This window comes from Lissotriton helveticus, chromosome 9, assembly GCF_964261635.1.
Source record: "Lissotriton helveticus chromosome 9, aLisHel1.1, whole genome shotgun sequence".
In the NCBI taxonomy this organism is placed as follows: domain Eukaryota; kingdom Metazoa; phylum Chordata; class Amphibia; order Caudata; family Salamandridae; genus Lissotriton; species Lissotriton helveticus.
The window spans coordinates 488,290,581-488,309,679 of record NC_136070.1 but is presented as its reverse complement, the minus strand read 5'-3'; the positions used below and the strand labels follow the sequence as shown (position 1 = coordinate 488,309,679).

The 19,099-nt window shown below is 41.6% G+C and overlaps 1 protein-coding gene across 1 annotated transcript; it reads right to left on the bottom strand.

The window, feature by feature from the left end:
- Positions 1-2,592: 2,592 nt before the first annotated feature.
- On the bottom strand, positions 2,593-18,877 carry GPHB5 (glycoprotein hormone subunit beta 5). Its single transcript, XM_078662087.1, has 2 exons — positions 18,674-18,877; positions 2,593-3,718 (listed from the first exon to the last, which is right to left on the bottom strand). Exons 1-2 carry the CDS (start codon positions 18,875-18,877, stop codon positions 3,530-3,532), a joined length of 393 nt encoding a protein of 130 aa, XP_078518213.1. The 3' UTR covers positions 2,593-3,529.
- Between the last annotated feature and the right edge of the window lie 222 nt (positions 18,878-19,099).

The window sequence follows — 19,099 nt, the reverse complement described above, 5'->3', positions numbered from 1 at the left end:
CTTGGACCATGGTGCAAAGTGTGCCACGTGCTAGGTAACCTGCTTGTGTGGTGTTTTAAGGGACGAGAGTAGCAGTAGGCCATACTTAATAGATTTGCCTCTGTGCTGCTGTCTCTCCCTTGCTCAGCACAGTGCAGCAACTTTGGGTACTGCGCTGTACTGAGCTAAAAGTTAGCAACTCTTCCCCTATGTGTGTGTGTTCAAAGGAACTCCAACTTAAGCAATTAAACTGCTGCCCTGGTGTGAGCTGGGAGTCCAGGATCTATTCTTATAATAAAGTAATTTTTGATTGCACTTTCTTGAAGTTTTCTTCACTTAAGCAGCAGGTTTAGCTTATCCAGACAGCCCACGAGTAGTGACTAACTGAAGTACAGCTCCACAAACATTCATCCATAGCAAAGAATCATCACAGTCTTGGCTGTCGTACTAGAGTGTGCTTGCGCCCAAAAGTCACTTTTGCATTGTGAGCATGTGACTGTTGAAGATAGGTGATAAAATGTGGAAGTTAGAGCTAAGGAGGGCAGCATTAACTTCCCGAAGGGGGGGGGGGGGGACGTTGTGCTAGATGAGTATGGAAAGTATTGTATAATTCTTCTCTCCATGCAAACTCACTGTGGCTCAAGGGGATAATTGGTTATCCCAGCAATTGAAGAAAATAGGCGTCATTGTCCTTGAATATTCCAATCCAGCCTAAGTCATTTCTACTGCTGCACGAGATCTACAAATTGCAATCAAGACCTGAAATGAAATCCCGAGGAAGGCTGGACGAGAAAAGGACAAGTCTCTAAAAATGTGTATGCTTTGAAGTATTTTTCAGAATGACTTGTAATGAGAAACTCCCCGCATATTCTCTGGCAAGCTACACCACAAAATTGCACCATGGGCACAGAAACGCCTGCTAACAGCATCTCTTGAGCTTGAAGGAGGGACTAACCAATTAACCAACCAGTCTTTAAACTACAGCAGCCATGAGGATTCATGACAGGTGAGTCTGTCCTTTGAATAATCAGGCACATCAGCTCACAAAGATGTATTGGTCCATGGCAGATCTTAGTCCTGGTCCCTTCTTGTACTGACAGACAATGGAGATCCCCAAGGATTGGTGTCATATGGTTGAAAGTGTGAATCGAGTAAGATAGGTAGATCATATGATAATTTATTGGCCAATCTGAAGCAAAAACTGTAGGTTGAGGGCCTCTTGATGAAGTCTGCACCTTCACCAGGTGGTAATGTTGATGCACCACTTAGTGGTTTCTTGTTATTTAGGCTGAACGGTATGCACATTGACAATAGTTTTGTTTACTCAGTAGGTGATGCATTTCCCTGGGGTTTTCGCTGCTTATCAGTTTGACAGGTGCATGACTGTGTCCTTTTGTGCAGAATGCTCCAGTGACAGACAGCACTGAATGAGCACAATGTCAATATTGGAATTTTGTAGCAGGTGCTGGGATGTAGGAGTGTGTTGGGCATTTGAGAACTGGAGGAAGAAGACATAGGGTCAAAGGCCGGGAGCAACAGTTTGGTGTAGGTGGCCGTGTGCCATTTTCAGTATTATCCTAGGGTAGTTCCCAGGTTCTTGAGATTGTAAATGTATTTCAGGAATTCTGACTTCTATCCTCTGTAAAAATACTGATGGATGAGAGGCGGACGATTAAGAACCCAATGCCCAGGTGAACAGCCAGGACTGCAGAGGGTAGCAGCATTGGGGTAGAGGAGCGTTACCCTTCTTATCATGAACATTTCAGAGGACTATGAAGTGGAACTGCTAGAAAATGATGGATGAGTGGCTTAGAGAAAGGATGTAGAATGCCATTTTACAACAGAAATAGAAGGTATGCAGAACAGTGAGTTCATTGCAGAATCCTTGTTTTCACATTCCCAGAAAGTAGAAATTACGAATTCTAGAGTGAAATAGCAATAGACCATATAGTAATGGTCAAATCACAGTTCCCCAAAACTCAAAAATAACTTCGTGGACAGCACGTGAAGACATATTTCTGGGAGAAAATAATGTATTCCTTTTGAGGTGCAGTTGTTTAGGCTATCAGTCTAAGGACTGTAGCTTAAAAATGTTGTGCCTGATTCACAAAGGTAAACTTGCACTTTTTTGTAAGTTTACTTCTTTTGGTATTCAAAGACTACATGCGGAGTTGTACGCCTCTGCACTCCCTATACTAATGTGTGCAGAGTTCTCTGCCCCATTTGCTCAGTCTCTTGTCCTGAAACTGTGCACATATAAGTAGTAGGAAGTCTGGATTCATAAAACTCTGCACCCAGTTTCTGAACACCAAAAAGTAGTAAAGTTACACAAAAGTGTAAGTTTACCTTCCTTTGTGAATCAGGCCCTTACTATTTAATTTGCTTTGGATATTAATATTCAATATTAGATTGATGTTGAATGGTGTGTGGACGTGTGGACGTGTCAAAGAAAGTTGCTGTTCCAAAAATTGGAATCTTGCCTTGGATAAGAAAAGATGCAATATTGGCTTTTTATTGAATCACAGAATCTAATTACGGTAATTGATTAAACTTTGACATTTTTATTAGAAATTACAACAGATCATACTGTATAAAATTACATAAAGACTTTTCACGCATTTAAAAAAGAGTGGTTATAAATTTTAATAATGCAAGTAAAAATATTTACAAAAATCCATAATTCTTGAGAATTTCCTTTGGCATCTGCTTGTAACAATGTGAACCTTTAAGTCATTTAGGATAAAAATAGAATTTAAATACATTTATAATTGCAGAATTGCAGTACTATTTATGGTTGTATTTTAATACTTTAATATCAAAATCACTTTCACTTTCTACAACAGCAAAGAGCAAAGCAATTAATTCCATATGTGAATATAAATAATAACCTATACCAGTGCGTCTTAACCTGTGAGCCGGGGACCCCAGGGGGTCTTCAAAGCCTACTGAAAGGGTCCACCACTGCTTTGAAAATTAAATAAGGTGATTAATAAATTGTATATAAATAAAGAAGCAAAATGTGCAGTTGAACCTTTTAAAATGTAAATGTGAAAGAATTTGAAAGTGAAGTGGAAGCTAAAAATGAAGTTTGTATTCTATTGATTCGTGAGAGTAGTGGAACTGCATCAAACAAAATATTGTATGGACGATGAGTGGCCTCAATTGAATTTAAAAACCTCCAATCTTCTAACTAGAATTAACATTACCTTTCTCAATATTTACAGATGAATTAAATAAAATCTTTCATAATTTGTGTATTTGTCTGCTTAATGCTTGTTTGTGTATTTGTTGTGTATTGTTTTGCGGTTCAAATCATAGAAAATGGTTGTGCCGGTGTCCCCGACTTCCAATAATGATTCAGTGGTGCTCCCCGAGTTTCAGTAATGATTAAGTGAGGTCCCAGAAGTCAAATGGTTGAGAACCTCTATCTTATACAGTATAAAGACATAATTTAAATATCTAATTGCTGGAAATCAAGTGCATTCATGTAGAATATATTTTTATTGCTATAAGTATTGTACTACGAACAGGTATGTAGCTAAAGAGGCACTTAGAATGTCTCGCACTCGGTGGTGGCAGTTGAACACACCCCACAGTCACACCTGATGGCTACAGGGTATGTATAGAAGGGATCCACTTCTGGACTGCAGTTCGGCATTTTCACTGTAACCAGTTTAGTTTCGTTGTAGGTGCATACTCGGTGATGTGCATCGACGTAAGGCAACTCCAAGATAGGTTTCTGTTGAGAGTAATAAAATTAAGCTAAGTATTTAAGAACAGTTGTGCAAAACAAAGGGTTTGGATATTATTCAAGCAAAGATTTATACGAATATGTTTCGCTTTGTTATGAAAATGTGTTAACAACGTTTGTGCCCATAGCTTACAAGTAAGGTTCAAACTGCAGCTCAAGAGCTTTCAGACTGGTGCTGTATATATTAGCACCCAGAGTAGCAAGCAACTCTTTCTCCCTCAGGTGTTTGAGGGGTTTTCCGTCAAGAAAAAAACTGTAAATAAAAGGGCCAAATAGTACATTTTACAGTATTATTTCCAAACAAATTGCATTTGCAAGCAATTGTGAAGAAGCACTCATGACATGTTCCAATACATTCATGGTATGCAAAGCTATCCAGAACCATCCATGTTAGAGGGATTCACTTCACATGAAAATTCTCAAAAATGTGGGTTTTATTACATTAAAGAAATTAACTAAAGGACATAGGGCCTGATTACGAGTTTGGTGGTGCGGGGCGGCACGCCACCACCGTGCTCCTGCACTGCCCTGCTCCCGCACCGCCAAACACGACTTCCGGCTGCCTTCCAGATTACAAGTTCCCTTGTAGTCTGGCGGGTGGTCCTTTAGTATTTCCACAGCAGTGCTTTAAAGAAAAGGCACCGCAATGGGAACATCAAAGAAGTTTCATGCATGGCATGGACTGTTAATTCCATGCCGTGCAGGAACTAGGCATGCATGCATACAGGGAGGCACACCATGTGCCCCCCTTCATGCATCCCATGGGCCATGAGGCATGCCCCCTTTGTTTCCTCACCACCACCATAACAAATGCGTTCTCACTGCCGTGGTTAGGGTCGCAATGAGGAAACTTGTAATATGCCTGGTGGTGCCGCAGCAGCACTGCCAAGCATAATGCTGCCTCAAAACCACTGCGCCAGTGCAAGGGATCACAGATCCCTGGCAGCTTTGGTGGCCCACTCACGTCCTACACCATGATACTAGGAATACAGTGGTCAGACCACTGTGTGCTGGTCCCTGACCACCACCACACCTCCACCACAAGTTCAGCGGTCCATCTTATAATCAAGTCCATAGGCTTTATAGGCAGTAGAGATTCTCTGTGTATGCACTTCCACGCAAACCCCTATATTTTTTCAAAATGTATATAGCCTCTCCTATCACTACTATATTGCAATTCAAATCATTTTTTCAATCTCTTCTACCGAGAAAGTTCTCATCATAAAATGAAGTGAAAAACAACTTGAACACTACGGGCCCATTAGGATGGCAGGCGGACTTTCGTCCGTTCGCCACACTAGCAATGCTGGGACCGGCCGCCATACATGCGGCGGTATGGTGGTGGTGCCTGGTAGGCACCACCACCATATTAGTGCCCAAGTCCGCCCGGCCGGTAATCCTAACGATTGACGAACAGCGGAAAAGCGTCAGACGCACTTTGCATCTGCCGCGATAACCCCTGCCATGGTAATGTGGCGGGGGTAAATCAGGTTGTGATGGCGGGCAGATCACCACTGCCGGCCGGGCGGTGGTGATCCACCTGCCATCATAATCACCCCCCACGGTGGGAGAATGAAAAGTTACACAGATCTCACAATCTCGGGCTTTATACCACTGAGCTATCCTACAGGTCAACACGTTCTTACAAATGCATATCCTACAGGTCAACCAATTCTTACAAATTAAGGCAATAGGTCTACCACTCAAGTAGCAGGGACAATGAAGGATCAAATATATCCTTGAGTTTTTTCCTGTCTTCCAGCATCAGACAGCATCAGACAGCAGTATTGAGCACAAAATTATAAAAAAAATAAGATACCTTCATATGAGTGAAGAAGCGGTCCCTTCCCTGCTAGTGTCTTATGTACAACACAAAGAGCCTTAAACTTGATTCTCTCCTGCAGGATAAGCCAGTGGAGAGTGGCAAGAGCTGATTGGCGATTGGGAATCCGCAGGAGCATACGTACTGCACAGTTTTGAGCAATCTGTAGTTTAGTAATGGTATTATGTGGTGCTCCTAAATAGAGAGCATTTGCGTAGTCAAAGCGAGAAAGGATCAATACCTGGACCATAATTCTTCTGGCAGAGAATGAAAGAAGAGGGAGAATTTTACGCAACATCCTAAGGATTCTATAACAACTAGCTGCCCCCATCCATGCCTGCCCCTTAAAGTCCAAGTTGCGATTAACCAAATACCCAGACTCTTAATCTGGTCCTTGGGAATGGGAGCTGGACCAAGGCAGACTGGCCACAGTGTTCCCACGTTGAGAGTAGAAGTGCAACCCGTCCACAGTCCCTGGCCTGCGTCTACCCCTCTCATAAGGTAATAGGATAACACATAATGTTCAGAGAAAAGCAGGTAAAGCTCCCCCTATTAGGCAACATTCTCTCCTCCCTCCACCCCTGTCCCGCACCAATTTCACTGCTCACTTTTACTACCTACTCCGAGAACATAAGGATGCATATCCTAATTCAAGCAAGGTTGCCATCTTATATTTTCTGCATATGCACCCCTAATTAGTCCCAAATTTAGAGAACATCCAACACCTCAACACTAAGGGCCCGATTCTGATCTGGGTCGGAAAGCTCTCTGACCGAGCTGGATCCAGAGTGTTTTCCGACCGAGCTAGACTCCTGCAGTCCGACCGAGCGAGTATGATGCGGCCGCATGCTACTGGACTCAGTTCGGTCAGACTTCCATAGAAGTCAAAGGGAGCTGGTCGTACGACGCGTACATGGGCTCCCATTGACTGAATGGGTACGTCTCGCACAAAGACGCCCCCACAGTGGGTACGCGTCAGTGCCATCCACACCGTATATGCCTGTGTTGGGGAGTCTCTTGGGTCTCCCCCTGTGTTGTAAGGCTGCGGGTGACAGGGGGTCCAAAGCGGACCCCCAAATGCAACTTCCTGGATGTTTTGCGAGCAGCAAACTTCGGCGCGAACCGGCTGTCCGACACCTGCATTGTACTGGCTCGGTCATAAATCGCATCCATTGCACGGCGCGGTTTGCTTACGGACGAGATGTAGGGAGCGGTTTGGACCCCGAAACAATTCAGTCGGTGAATTTCGCGTTGCTTGCATCGTACTTGCTCACTTGTACAGCTGTATGAGTCAGGCAGAAAACACGCGTACGGCTCGCAATTTTTCCGGCCGTATCGCGTTCGGTGCCCTTCCGAGCAAGATCGGAATCGGGCCCTAAGTGTAACCTTAGATCTTAGGCCATGCCTTGTCTCCAGTAACATTGCCTCGATTTCCACATAGTAATTCCAAATTTCTTCTAGCAGCAGGAAATAAGGAATCCCACTAAGACCCTGATTACAACTCCTGTGTTATCGTTGCACTAGTTTTTTAAAGTGATAAATAACACCAAACACGTGATTCTCTGTGAAAATGGAGCCCAACATGCTATTGGTAACAACTGCACCACAATCTACATGCCCACAGTTTTTTTTCACCTGGTAAATTTGGCCTGCCAACATTTATCAGGGGTAAAATGAAACTGACTGTTTTCATCACCTAACTCATGATTGGGTTGTGCAATCATACTCTATCGTACATACTCTTGCCTGATCCTGAATCTGTCTCCCAGTGGGTGAATATACAGTGACAAATCACTCAGGCAGCCATAATGTCGTTATAGGTGGAAATCTTACATGGGCTGCTGCCCCTAAGACTGAAATAAGTTGGATGCTTGTGAGGTAAAAGTAGCCCTTCCCATCCCACAGAAAGCATTTCCAAGGACATCAATAGACATAGGTAGTGGCATAAGTGGTACTAAGAATGGAGAACATTCTCCACCCATTAAAAAGGTGGTAAATGCAACATAACAGTCTAAGTGAAAGTGCTAAGCAGTAATCATGAAGGTGCAGAGACTTAGGGGGTCATTAGGATGGTGAGCGGACTTTGTTTGCCCGCCATCCTATCGGGAAATGGGACCGCCCGCCATAAGGGCCGGGGTCCCATGGGGGCTATTAGGATGCACCTGCCACAGTGGCGGTGCATCCTGCATTCCTGTCATTGTGGCGGGGTGCCTGCCATGTTGTGCATGGAACTGCAGGGGGGTACCATAGGTAGCCCCCATGTTCACCCCCCACCCCCCAGAGTCCATGGGGGTCCACAATGGGCCCCTGCAAGCAATTAGCGCATGCCTTTTGCATGTTTCCGCCCCATGATAATATGGCTGGCGGTGTCTGACAGACACCGCCACCATATTAAACTATTTTCCGCCCAGTCAACTTGTTGAGCGGGGGGGAAAGCGGTGGACGATCTTTCCGCCCGCCACAGTCCCCCCGCCATAGTAATATGGCGAATGAAATTGGTGGCGGGCGGGGATGGATCTTGGGCGGATCGCCACCGCCATGTGGGTGGTGGCGATTCACCCGAGATCCTAATGGGCCCCTAAATATCAATGTATAAATATCGACTTGCACCAATATCATGGTAAAAATATTGTGGGTGAGAAATATCGCCAGAAAAATTAATTGTGGTCAAGAATATCGATAGTTAGGTAAGTAATATCAATGTTTAAAATATCAAAGTGTTTAATATCATTTGTAAAAATATTGTTGTTTAAAATATCGAAGTGTTTATTATCTTTTGCAAAAATATAGTTGTTAAAATTATCGATTTTTTTATTCATTTTATGTATTTTAGAATATATTTTATATGTATATGCTGTGTATTTTTGTATAAGAATTGTGTGTATTTTTATTATTTTTGTAAAAATTTAGTTGGTATTAATTATTTTTTAATTGAATTTTGCGTTTTTAGTACTGTAGCGGGTTGTGGGGTTATAAGTGAATAGGGTGGGAAGTAATTTAATTATATTATGGACCTGATTCTGATGCGGGTTGGAAAGCTTCCCAACCGAATCGGGTTGGAAATGGTTTCCGACCCACTCGGATCGGGAGAGTCCAACCGACGGAGTACGATGCATCCAGATGCTTTCAGATACGATTTGGTTAGACTCCCATTGACTTCAATGGGAGCATATGTTCCTAACCGCATCATAATTGGGCCCTGGGTCGGCAAGACACGTTCCCGATCCGATTTGGAAGGAGCAAATGCCATTAGGAGGCCTTCCTAACCGTATCAGAATCAGGCCCTAGGTAGGAATGCTTTCCTAACCGCATCAGAATCAGGCCCTTAAGGTATCGAATATGTATTTATTTATTAATATTTGTTTAATTGAGATGGTATTGTGTTAGATGTGAAAAGTATTTTTTTATAAATTCATTAATAATTTATTGTTAATTTTTAATTAATTAATTGGCAATTAATTATGGTAATTGTATAATTACTTTTAGGTATGTGTTGTGGTATGTATAGGTGGGAAGGGTGGGAAGTCATTTATTTTTAATTGATGATATAATAATTAGTTTGTAATTAATTTTAAATATTTAATTAGTAATTAATTATGTTCATTTTGAAAATAGGTTTAGGTGTGTCTTGTGGTGTTTATAGGAGTAAATTGTGAGAAGGGTAGGAAGTGATTTATTTTTAATTGATAAATTGATAATTAGTTAATTAATTAAAATTGATTAATTAGAAATTAAATATGGTAATTGTGTAATTTGTTTTAGGTGTGTGCTGTGGATATAATAGTGTTGAAGCATGTATTTTTGATGGATGTTTATTGTTTTTATTAATAATATTTCTTAATTGGTTATTAATTATGTCAATTATGGAAATAAATGTAAATAAAAAGTTTTAAGTGTTTTTATTGGTGTCGTGTTCTAGGGTAGGAAACAAAATAAATACAATTATGTGTTACATCATTCTTTTAATATTTGCTCCTTTTAAATAATTGTTTTTAAATGTATTCATTAATTTATTTATATAATATTTGTAGCTTTTTGTTATATGTAAATAATATTATAAAATGTGTTTATTTTATGTTTAATATATTTAAATGTATATTTTTAAAATATTGTTTATTTATTTTTATGATTTTGAAAACGAAATTCCATTGTTTAAATGTTACAAGTAATGTTTGTTTCTCCGCTATCCAGCACTTTCCCTACTGTTGTACTCACTGAAGTGAGAATATTAATTTTTACCCTTCCGCTATCCAGCACTTTCCCTACTGTTGCACTCACTGGAGCGGGAATAGTAATTTTTACCCCTCCGCTATCCAGCACTTTCCCTACTATTGCACTCACTGGAGTGGGAATAGTAATGTTTACCCCTCTCCTATCCAGCACTTTCCCTACTGTGGCACTCAATGGAGTGGAAATGGTTATTTTTTCCTCTCCGCTATACAGTACTTTCCCTACTGTTGCACTCATTGCAGTCAGAATAGTAATTTTTTCCACTCTGCTATCCAACACTTTCTCTACTGTTTCTCTTACTGGTGTGGGCGGAATGAGGATAGTAATATTTTCATCTCTGCTATCCAACACTTACTGTTTCGCTTACTGGTGTGGGAATAGTAATTTTTACCCCTCCGCTATCCAGCACTTTCCCTACTGTTGCACTCACTGGAGTGGGAATAGTAATTGTTACCCCTCTGCTATATAGCACTTTCCCTACTGTTGCACTCACTGGAGTGGGAATAGTATTTTTTACCCCTCCGCTATCCAGCACTTTCCGTACTGTTGCACTCATTGGAGTGGGAATAGTAATTTTTTCGTCTCCCCTATCCAACACTTTCCCTATTGTTTATTTTACTGGAGTGGGAGTAGTAATTTTTATCCCTCAGCTATCCAGCTCTTTCCCTACTTTTGCACTCACTGGAGTGGGAATAGTAATTTTTACTCCTCTGCTAGCCAGCACTTTCCCTACTGTTACACTCACTGGAGTGGGAATAGTTATTGTTGATACGTGATGCAATGCTTTGTGTCTTTCCTCTCTGACAGATCACAGTTTGTTCAACTAGGCTCTTTCAGGTGTTCTATCCTATTAGTAAAATGTAATGGCTCCATCTTTTCATTGTCAAAACTCTATATGGGGAACGTGCTTCCGGAAAATGTGAACCGCATACTCCAATATGCAGATTATACACAACACTATCTTAAAGCAGCAAATCCATCTCACATTAGAGCTTCAAAATCACTCCCCGGAAAACTAACTGGGTGAGTTCCTTCTCTCTGAAAGTAAATCCAGCAAAAACTGAATTCCTCTTCCCCTATTCAATGTCAATGGAAACTTCATGGCCAGTTCAAACACTGGGTCCTTCAAATTACCACATAAACTGTTGCCATCTGCTAAATCTGTGGTAATTAAGACTGAGAAAATTGTGGGAATTACCTCTTTCCAACTATGATTAATAGAGAAACTAAATATATACATCCCTGATACAGACTTCAGGGGAGGAATGCAGGTGCTATCCTTCTCTCTCCTCGATGGGAGGGAAACAGTCGGAACACCGTGCCTTCAGCCACGCTTGTTCTGACTTCACAAGCATAACCACGCTTGCCTTAACCATGTATATACCTTAACCATGCATATGCATGGTTAAGGCAGTACGAAGTCTAGCTGCTACAGGGTCGGAAGGAGGAAGACCTTGCCAGGAAGAGAGCCGCTGTGAGGTAAGTGGGGCTGGGCTGGGTAGTTTTCTGGGTTGGTGAAGTTTGGGGGTAGTTTTCTGAGCTTGGGGAGGTCGGGGTAGTTTTCTGGGCTTGGGGGGGTCGGGTAGTTTTCTGGGCTGGGGAGTCGGCGTTAGGTTTTTGACTGGGGATCGGGTAGTATTCTGAGCTGAGGGGTTGGGGTAGTTTTCTGGGCTGGGGGTTCGGGCTAGTTTTCAGGGCTGGGTGGGTTACAGGTAGTTTTCAGGGCTGGGGGGATGGAGGTAGTTTTCAGGGTTCGGGGTCGGGGTAGTTTTCAGGGCTGGGTGGTTGGGGTAGTCTACAGGGCTGGGGGGTGGTTGGGGTAGTTTCCAGGGCTGGGGGAGGGTTGGGGTATTTTTTTTAATTAGGGGTTAGGGTATTAGGTCTAAGGGTAGTGGAAGGGCTTGGGGTAGTTTTAGGGACATCGCATGGTGGGAGGGGGTCAGAGTAGTGTTTGTTAAGGGACAGGGTTTCAGGCCTCAGTGCAGGGGGAGTGGAATGGGTAGTCGGGGTCGTTTTTAGGGCTCGGGGTCAGGTAGTTTTTTAAAAACAGGTGTTTGAGTTTTAGGCCTCAGGGCAGTGGAAGGGCTTTGGGTAGTTTTAGGGACAGCGCTGGGGGGGTGCAAGGGGGTCAGGTAGTGTTTGTTAAGGCTTAGGGACAGCTTGGGGTACAGGGTATTTGGATCTCAGGGTGGGGGAGGGCAGGTGGGGAGTTTGTAGCCTAGGACAGGGGGAGGGGGGTGCGTCCATAGCCATGCATACCCCTTTACCATTTATGCCATTACTACAAAATGACATGGTATATGCATGCGTGGTAAAGGAATGCGTGGTTAAGACGCATTTGTGGTTTAGGCTGTGTGCTAGAGGCAAGTGTGGTTTAGCCATGCATACCTCTATTGTACATTCCAATGGGGTAACAGTCTAATTTGAGATCTCCCAAATGCCACACTGGCAACTAGCAAAGCCATTTGCCATATGTCTGCTTACTGTGTCAAGGGTGTGAAGAGATGAGATCACATACCAATTTTGAGAGGTCTAGGTTGGATTCCCCTTGAAGCATGAATTAACTTTAAAAAGGCCAGTAACACACAAACACAAAACACATTGTTTAGGCCTCCACAGCAATAAGACAGCCATGCACAATAAGGAAGGAGGAACTCTCCATTACTTGTAAACGTACGCTGATTTCTCTGACTCAAGAGCCAATTTCAGTAACGGCCAGGAGGCAATGGTCAATAGGAAGGCTTGCAACAGAATGAAGGGTAATGGATCACAAACAGAAATCTTCCTTTTTGTGTTGATGGTGCCAATGGATTTACTTAGGGGCCCATTACGATGTCGGGCGGATCGCCACAGCCATGGTGGCGATCCGCCCGACATCCATGCCCGCCCGCCACCCATTTCCCCCCTGCCATATTACTATGGCGGGGGGGACCGCGGCGGACGGAAACACCGTCCGCCGCTTTTCTGCCCCGGGGTTTATATGGTGGCGGTGTCTATCAGACACCGCCAGACATATTAGGATAGGCTTAGAACAATGCCTTTCCGTGGTGGAAAGGCATGCGGTCTTCACTTCGGAGGCCCCCTGCGGGCCCCAGAAGTGAAGGCGAGGTGGGGGGTGCACATGGGGGGCTAATTATCCCCTTGGTGTCAGACCAGCCACTGAACAAAATGTAAGAAAAATGGGGATTAAAATTGATGCAGATCTTTCACTGAACCTCTCAATTCATAAATTTACCAGAACAAATGTCTTTTACCTGGAACAGAATTGAAAGGCTTTGTTTATTTCATTTTTGTCAAAAGGCCACATCTATCCGTGCAGTGGTGACCTCTCTTTTGCACTGCACAAAGTATCTGTCTAGGCATTTGTGACTTTCCTCCAGTTTAGCTACAATGTTTTTGAAATGCAGAGGCCTAAGGAATTCTACATTTAGGACCCTGTTAACTATAGACACCTCCCATGGTCTCACTTTAATTCCATCTGTAAGGTCCCATAAATTGGAATCTTACATTTTCTGTGTCATTTGTAGTCTCTGAGCACTGGATTCTCTTCGCAGGATTGTTCTTTGAAATAAACTTCCACTTCACCTAAAACCTCTGATATGCTGACACTAGAGTGGCAAATAAGACTTCCTCCTAGCTACACTATTTATTTTAACTATAATAGCTTTGTTTATGTAAAGAAGAAGGTGGGTTAAAAATGGATGATCCATTCACGGATATATTCTCACTAGAAAGTACAGAAAGCATTTCAAATTGTAATCTGTCCTATACATCCTTCTACATACATTGAACACTGACTTGTCTATCTCATTTTACTCGATGATCACAAACAGATTTACCAAAATCTATCACTCTCCAGGGAATAACATCTTCTTAATAAATAGTACAAGGAACTCCTGACCTTCTTCCTTTCCACTCCTACAAACATGTTTTTCTCAGTCACTACAACATAAAATGAAATACACCCACAGACCTCACTGTCTCATAACTCACGCTTTCCTCCTAAAAAAAACTCCCTGGAATCAATATCAAATTCTCTGTAAACCATCAAAGTACACTTTTAAGGCCCATTTGAAATGTACTGATCGGAACACACAATAATCCCCTTTATCATCAGGTAATTTTCCTGTTCTCAGTGTCCACCGCAAACAAAAATAGACATGGATGAAACGTTTCAGAGACGTAGAAAAAAAAAGTGCTGCGTTCCTAGATTTTCTCCTCCTAACTCGTATAACTCCAAAGGAAATCACAATCAAAATTGTTTTCTCATGATAAAAAACAAAAGCAATCCTTTAAATGGGTCTCTCCCAATCTCGGTTAGAATAGACAGAAATTGAGAAGAGGTAAAAGGACAGAGAGAAAATTTCATTCTACTAAATTTCATAATAAATTAAAAAGGCAAAGGAAAATTTGCAAAATTACTGCAATGACAGCCAAAGCCTCCTTCCTTAAGTCACAAACCAATGGGGCCAAGAACACGTCCAAAAAGGTTGTTTTAAACATTATCTCACATAACATATTACATTCAACAGTTGAGGGTCCCAGTGAACCTAAATGCAGCAATTTTTCGTTCTTTTTCTTTGACATAATCAACAAACTCAGAGATACATTCACAAATTTAAAGATAAATCAAGAGATCAACTTGCGAAATATCTCATCTAGCCTAAATAGCTTAAACTGGATAACTTCAAAGCTAGATATTCACTCTAAACAGTCTGATTAGCCTACAAAGCCTTCCGCCTCAAAATCCCAAATTAGATTAAAAAATCTCAAAGCATCGAGAGAATGCAGGGCGCTAAGAAGCAGAAACAAACATCTATTCAACAACACACTTGCCAGAAAAAGAATTACACTATCCAGGTCCTTCTCAGAACCTCCTCCTAAATTATGGGATCATAACTCAGTTTGCATCAAAAGTGCACTCTTTTCCCTCGTCTTCAAAATCATACTGTAGGGCTGACTCAAAAACAATTGACTCATTATCCATGAGGAAATTATTTACTATCTCCTACTTTCCAAAAGTGCAATTCTTGTCTTTGTGATTTCATCATAGTATGCAAATACTACCCTAGACACATACCATGCAGATATCAGGATAGTGCACAGTAATCACACTGCTAATGAAATATGAGAAAAATGTACATAACTGGATCAGCTCGGCTAAATGAAATAAGAAAAAGTTACTGCCATTTGCACAATAACTTTAAATGTAAAGGGTATAAAAAGCTGTGGCAAATGAACACCTTTGGAAGTCGTATACGTCAGGTGTGCATGAGACATTTGCCAGATTACATTAAAAATGTAAAAGGCCTTTAGATGTATTAATTGAATGTGTTAGATCGCAGATCACTTTGCATGGCAAGCTCTCTTCTGGCCTGCTAGCAATGTCTTTATGAATCAGATTGGATACTACCTTACAAAATGTCTTTTGGATAAATATTGGGTTAGAGTCCTAAGAAGGTGCAATAAATGCATAATGGAGGCATTTATGATATTTATCCCGCTCGCAATTATACAAACAAGACCCTGGTCTTTGAAAAGGAGGCTGGAGGTAGGTTGCAGAGATGTGATGTGTTGGAGTTGTAAATGTCAGTGGTGTGACCTCGTACGCATAGTGTAGGACCGACAAAATACTAAAAATACTCCTTGACTCGATATTAAAGAGGCTTGCTCTCACTCTGGAATGTATATACATATACAAGCTTAGAAAATCATTGTACATGGTCTTTCAGACACCAAAAGTATTGGTAAGCAAGTTCATCTACTGTGGGAAAATAAATGTCTACTCAGACAGTTGGTTAAAAAACGAAGGCCCAGATTTACTAAAGGTTTGCGCTGTCGAAAAGCCACAGAATACGATGTAAAATTATGCAAAATCTTACAATGTTTTTGCACTGGTATTTGGCACCGAAATGTTGTCTTTTCTCAGGTCAAAGACCTCTTCCCGCTACTTTGTGTCACTTTTTATCAAAGGACTTTATTTGGGAAAAGCAGCGCAAATACTCATAGGTTTTGACACAAGCCCAATCCATAGAAAGGTAGCCAGACTGGGCTTTGTTTCAAATATAAATGAGTCCTTGAAGCAGATGGTAACAAGGAAAAATGTGTTTATTTAAAAAAAAAAACATACTCTGCACTGCATGTGCTGGATTCTTCTAAGTTTATCAAGGCATGGGAATTTAAATAGGAAAAGCAAGCTTCCACTACAAATTTTATGCTAGACATTCTCACCTCTGCAGCATGGCACCTGGCTGTGCATCATGCAAGACAAGCTTCTGCATCCCTGCAGGGATTACAGCTGCAGCAGGCCAGTTTTAGGGCCTATGACTCTGTGCTGTGTTTTCCCATCGCACAGCAGAGAATTTGATTACTGTGCTACATGAATATTTAGTTAATCTGGCCCTAAATCATGAATAGAGCAATGCACGGACGGCATAATCTGTACATTTAATGAGCAAGAACCATTGTTTAGTAATATTTGGGGAAATGTTGGTGCATTGTCTAGAACTTTTGGATGTCTGTCCCTAGGGATCACGATAAGTAGACATATAGACCAAACTGCGTCATGAAAGAGAGAACGTAAACGAAACAACCAAAAATTAAGGTATTAATTAACTGTTTTGGAAGTTTTTATTTTATATATCAGACTAAAATGTAATATTGACGAAAATGCAGGACATTTGCTGTTCTGTCATTGTATGAAGGGACAAATCTACATCAAAAGGGTAATACGTGAATGGACAGAATGTTAAACGGCAATTTAGAGTTCCAAGTATTGTAAGAAAGTGACGAATATTTACTCAGAAAAACTAAAATTAAGACTAGAGTTAGACACCACGGGGCATATTATCAAGGAACGACGTTAAAATTATCGCTGCTTTAGCGGCAGGAAAATGCAGCTAAAGCGGCGATAATGGGCTTGATAATATGCCCTTGAGAATTCCAATAGTAGCCCATGTTCTGGTGTTAACATGGGCTTCTATTGCAATTCTCTCCGGCATATTATCAAGCCCATTATCGCCGTTTTGGCAGCAGTTTCCTGCCGCTAAAGCGGTGATAATTTTAACGCCGCTCCTTGATAATATGCCCCTTCTTTTGGTAACTCTCCCTAAGGCACAGTTGTATCTGTCTTTTTCATAATGAAATTTAAGGATACATTTTTTTAGAAATTCTCATTTGAACCGTCTATTGTGGGAATTGGTAGCCGGGAGGTGTGTGTTTTTGAGTCCAAAATCAGCACGAGGGCAGGCACAACAATGCCTGTTAAATTGATAACCGCTTTGGACAAAACCAATGTGCTTGTATTAACTGTGAAACCAGAGGAGATGTGCATGGTATTCGGGTTTCTTAATCATTCCTCACACATTGATATTTTGTACATGAATATAAGAAAGAAAGGCGTCACTCTGGAAACCTTTCATCCTGGCTATCATGTTTGCATGGCAGAATTTAATTGCATCAAAGTGGGAATAGTCTGACTTTAAATTTTGCACAGATAATTCCTGTACTACATTCATGGCAATTTACTCTACTGACCAGGCAATGTGCACTGGCATTTCCACATGACGACTTGTGCAAAGTGTAAGTTTGAGTCGGGTAACTTATCATTTTGCAGTGGTAGGTCGAACATTTAATTATTTCGGTGACTATAATGTCGTTTCTTCGGCGTTTACAATGATGAAACACAAGGGATACTGATATATCCGTATAAAATGTGAGATATAATTTTCTTATTACAAGAGCGCTCTAGTGGCAGATAATATCTTGCAATAAGAAACTTGTGTCACTGGTCTGGCGTCCCAGAGGAAGAAAATATATTTTGTCAGACAATGGTTCTATGCTTTAAATTGAAAACATTTCTTGTAACTGCATTTATAAGGTTGTCTTGTATTTGGTCTAATTTTATATTGCTTATATAACCAAACTTTATCTTATGTTATACTTTGTAATTCATGATCCATATGTTTATTTGTTTTTAGCCTTCCAGCTACATGCAAAGTCTGGGCCAAAACTACAAAGAAATTGTGCAATGCCGCGCAGCAAGGAAAGTTGATGCACTATTTTGCATTGCACTGCATTGCATGAATGTGAGAGAATAGAACAGCGCCATATTTACTATGATGCGCCTCTGTTCACTGACGCACTTTTGGCTGCCACAACAGTGCAAGGGTGACTGTGTTGTGGTTAGTATAGTTTTTGTCCAGGAGTGTTGTGTACCACATACTTTAAGGCATTTCCCTCTTTGTATGTGTGCTGTAGAACACATACATAGAGAGACAAATGGGAAATGAAAACATTTCTCCTAGTTATACCTGCCTCAGGAAGCCCCAGTACTTTGCTGCAAATCCTTGCCTACATTTTTTTGTTGATAGGGATTTATCTCTGAAACCCTTGAGTGGTTGAATGGGAACACCCATGCACCATTCATGGAACTTCCCGTGATGCAAAATTAAGCAGAGCAGTCCATTACCTTGCGTTACAGGCCATTGCAAACCTCAATTTGCTTTGGATTCGAAATCCAACCGGTAGACTTTGCCTTAGGTTTGTGTTGAAAAAGCAAAGCAAACCCAACTCAAAGTCTTATATTTATTTATTTATTATTTATAAGTTTTATATAGCGCTAGCTTCACCCGAAGGTGTCAGAGCAATTCACATGATAATGACAGAATACAGTAAAACAGGGCACGCAATAACATATGAGGCGAGAATTCAACAGATAATAGTACACATAAAAGATGATAACAGAAAAACGAAAAACAAGAGACGCAAGTCGAGAGGATCTAATATGGGCCTCCCTCTGTATAGACAGTTATTGCATACAGATCCTTGCAACATATCATGACATAACAAGACAGATAAAAGCGCATAACATAGCATGACGTGGTACTCACCTCCCAGGTCTCACAGCGACCCCAGCAGGCGTCAGTGGTAATACGCAGCCCTTTGCAGCCGGGTTTCTTGGCCATGAACGTGAACTCACGCACAGCGCAGCCAATGAACGTGCGCAGGTTGACGTTGGAGGTCTTGAGAGCACTGAGACAGGTGGACACGATCAGCAGCTTTAGCGAGCCAAGCAGCACACGGTGAGGCTTCATTGTTGTTTGGACTAAACCGACGGCCACCTCGCGACACAATTCCAAGCACACCTTCTTGACTCAGGTCTTGGAAGGCCAAAAAGCAAAAAACAATGTATATTTCACATACAGTGGTGACCTTATTTCTCTGAGATAATATATGCGCTTCAGAAAGAAGATGCCAGAAACAGAGAGCAGCAAACCCCACTCGTATTTCCGACTTGTGCTTCCTAAACTTAATGG

What these genes read in the sequence shown, in the direction of transcription:
- GPHB5 (XM_078662087.1), bottom strand. Translation starts at nt 18,877, where the DNA reads ATGAAGCCTCACCGTGTGCTGCTTGGCTCGCTAAAGCTGCTGATCGTG. An exon ending in GTCGCTGTGAGACCTGGGAG is followed by an intron (nt 3,719 to 18,673) that starts GTGAGTACCACG and finishes TACTCTCAACAG; the next exon opens with AAACCTATCTTGGAGTTGCC.